Source organism: Phalaenopsis equestris, unplaced genomic scaffold, assembly GCF_001263595.1.
Source record: "Phalaenopsis equestris unplaced genomic scaffold, ASM126359v1 Scaffold000455, whole genome shotgun sequence".
NCBI classification, from domain to species: Eukaryota; Viridiplantae; Streptophyta; class Magnoliopsida; order Asparagales; family Orchidaceae; genus Phalaenopsis; species Phalaenopsis equestris.
This window is the reverse complement of record NW_018164896.1, coordinates 403,860-406,577: the sequence shown is the minus strand read 5'-3', so window position 1 is coordinate 406,577 and position 2,718 is coordinate 403,860. Positions and strand designations below refer to the sequence as shown.

The 2,718-nt window shown below is 32.7% G+C and overlaps 1 protein-coding gene across 1 annotated transcript in view; it reads left to right on the top strand.

The window, feature by feature from the left end:
* The window catches only part of LOC110027848 (HBS1-like protein), a 56,096-nt gene that overhangs the window by 42,630 nt on the left and 10,748 nt on the right, over positions 1-2,718 (top strand). The window contains exon 4 of the mRNA XM_020729458.1: positions 1,496-1,651. Coding sequence (XP_020585117.1) covers positions 1,496-1,651 — 156 coding nt within the window. The remainder of the gene's footprint in view (positions 1-1,495; positions 1,652-2,718) is intronic.

Genomic DNA, 2,718 nt, shown 5'->3' with positions numbered 1-2,718 from the left:
GTTGTTCGCGAGCAGCTCGTGTTCGGCTCGTTCGTTAAGAAACGAACACGAACAATGACTTCACGAACAATGACTTCACGAACAATTTCAAACATGAGCTTATTTCAAACAAACTAAATTTCAAACGAACCGAACACGAACACAAGCTCTGTTTGTTTACACCCCTAGCCTCAGCCACATTCCTCCTCTGTTGGACCTATAGCTCTCCTTAGAGAGAGTCGTCTTTGTGTGTTGCATTGTTTTCTTTCTTATTTCACAACGTCATTATTGTCTTTCGACTGTTTGTGTGTTGTGGTTATTTATTTTCGGATTTTAATGTGTTTTCATGTATCGTTCGCAATTTAGTAATAATATTTGCTTTTCCCGTTGTGGTTTGGGTTAACTCTGGTATCTGGTTGATGGTTGTAAAATGAGGACAATTAAATAGTCTTATTAATGGTTGATGTTTGTAAAATGAGGACAATTAAATAGTCTTATTAATGTAACTTTTTAAATTTGTATGTTAGTTTATATTATTACAAATTAGCATTAAGATTATACTATACTTAATCAATTTTAAAATACCCATTTCACCCTCTCTTGGGGTGCCATTATTACCCCCACATAATGAAAGGTAGAAAGTTTATTCGTTATAAATGTTGGTAAAATCAGTGTCATAACATTGGAAAGAAAAGTGGTAGGTCTCATATTACATGGATAGAAGCTGTTCAAATTGATTTGTGATGAATAGATTTAACTCCTTAGATAGCTCTCGATAGAAATGAAAGGTAGATGAAGATTCATTAGACCGATCACAAATAGTTGGGATAAGGCCAATACTGATGATGATCCTTAATTGCCTTGATTGAGAAAACAATCAGTTTCATTCATTGGTAGAATGGATTTGCTATGATGGGAATTCGTAAGCCTTCATTTTCTGTATTGCATTTCTATTTCTTAAAAATAGATAAACTTCTCTAGCTAGGGACTGATTACTTTTATTTTGTCAGTTTATAATCATTGGTGGATGCTATTTGGTTGTTGTTGACACAACAAAATTGGTTTTCTTATTTTTTTTAAATTTTTTTTCTTATGCTATGAAGTTTCTAAATCTATTGCAATGCAAATCAGATTCTTATTAGTTCTAATTGTCATATAATTAACACGAACTGTTAATAGGGGAATGAAGTTTACTATTATGCAAACTTTCTTTGTTTTAGTATTGTTTGTAATCTCTAAACTTAGGCTTCATGTTCTCTGGATTGTGATCTTTGTATGTTTGCTATCAAATAATAGCTACAAGATTACTTTAAGTGATCCATTTAATGCGCTAAAAATGAAAATTCCATCTAGAAAAAGGAAATACATGAATACTGTCTGCAAATAGTAAAAAGGAACAAATAAAACATTAGAAAAAAAAGGGTTTATTTATGTTATGTATTCTGACTGCAAAATTTCATTCTGGTGGAACTGCCCGAAAAACAAGCTAATACTTAATTTGTCGTTGCTACTTCAGGAAAGACTTCTCAGCAAGATGCAAAATTGAATAAACCCGATCTTTGGTCATGCTCCATTTGCTCATATGATAATGATCAAGATTTTTTGCTTTGTGAAATTTGCGGAGTTCTTCGTGACCCCTCTGTTGCCTCTGGCAAGGCCAGTGATGCAAAAGGTATTTTATTTTGGCTTTCTTTTCATCATAAGGCAATTTGATGTCTATGACTTGTTGGTGAACATGCCCTGTGTGTGCAGTCAAGTGTTTATTATTAGGGGCATTTACATACAAAGCACACAATTCTCATGTATTTACATATCTCACATCTAAAGTTTCATATTTACATACGTAACGTTTTGATGCTTTAAATCTATACATGAAATTGTCTATTTCACTTTTAAAAAATGGTGCTTGTGTTATTTTTGAATTAATTCTTTGAGTGCTATGTGTATGAGTAACAAGAAAGCTTCTTTTCTTATTCACAATTGAAAAAATATATTACATATTTATATATACTCCGAACTCTTTAGATCAGGAATTACTCTAATATAAAAAATGTTATGTAATTAGATATCCTCTAATTAGGTCGTCTAGTATCAAATTTCCTAAAATACAAGCTTCCTAATATACAAGGTTCAGATTTTTTACTTTTCATAACACATACATAATATTTTTGTGCTTTAGATCTATGCATGAAAACATTATTTCACTTTTACAAATTGGTGATAGTGTTTTTTCTATGCATGAAAACATGTATTTCACTTTTACAAATTGGTAATAGTGTTTTTTTTAATGTGTTATTTCACTCTAACACTGTCGTTGCCGGTCCCAAGCCCGGATGCGAAAAGTGGAGGATTGCGTTAGGTAGTCGACAGCCAGCGTAAAACTTGTTGAAAAAAAATCATGACATGAATCTTTTTGATCATTGTGTAAGTGCTAGGGCGTCCCCTGGGAGCGACATGCTGTATAACCTGAATACAGTGAAAAGTGTGCAAGGGCCACTACACCGGCGCCCGGGTGTAGTGTTAAATAAGCAAGGGTTCCCACATTACGGGCGAATGCTGGTAAAGAAGTTAGTCCATGAAACTAATATTAGGATAGAATCTTGGAATATAGGTACTCTCAATGGTAAATTAATGGAATTAGTTGATATTATGATTCATAGGAAAATTAATATCTTATGTATTCAAGAAACTAAGTGGGTTAGAGAAAAGGCTAAGGAGATTGATAATTTAGGTTTTAAA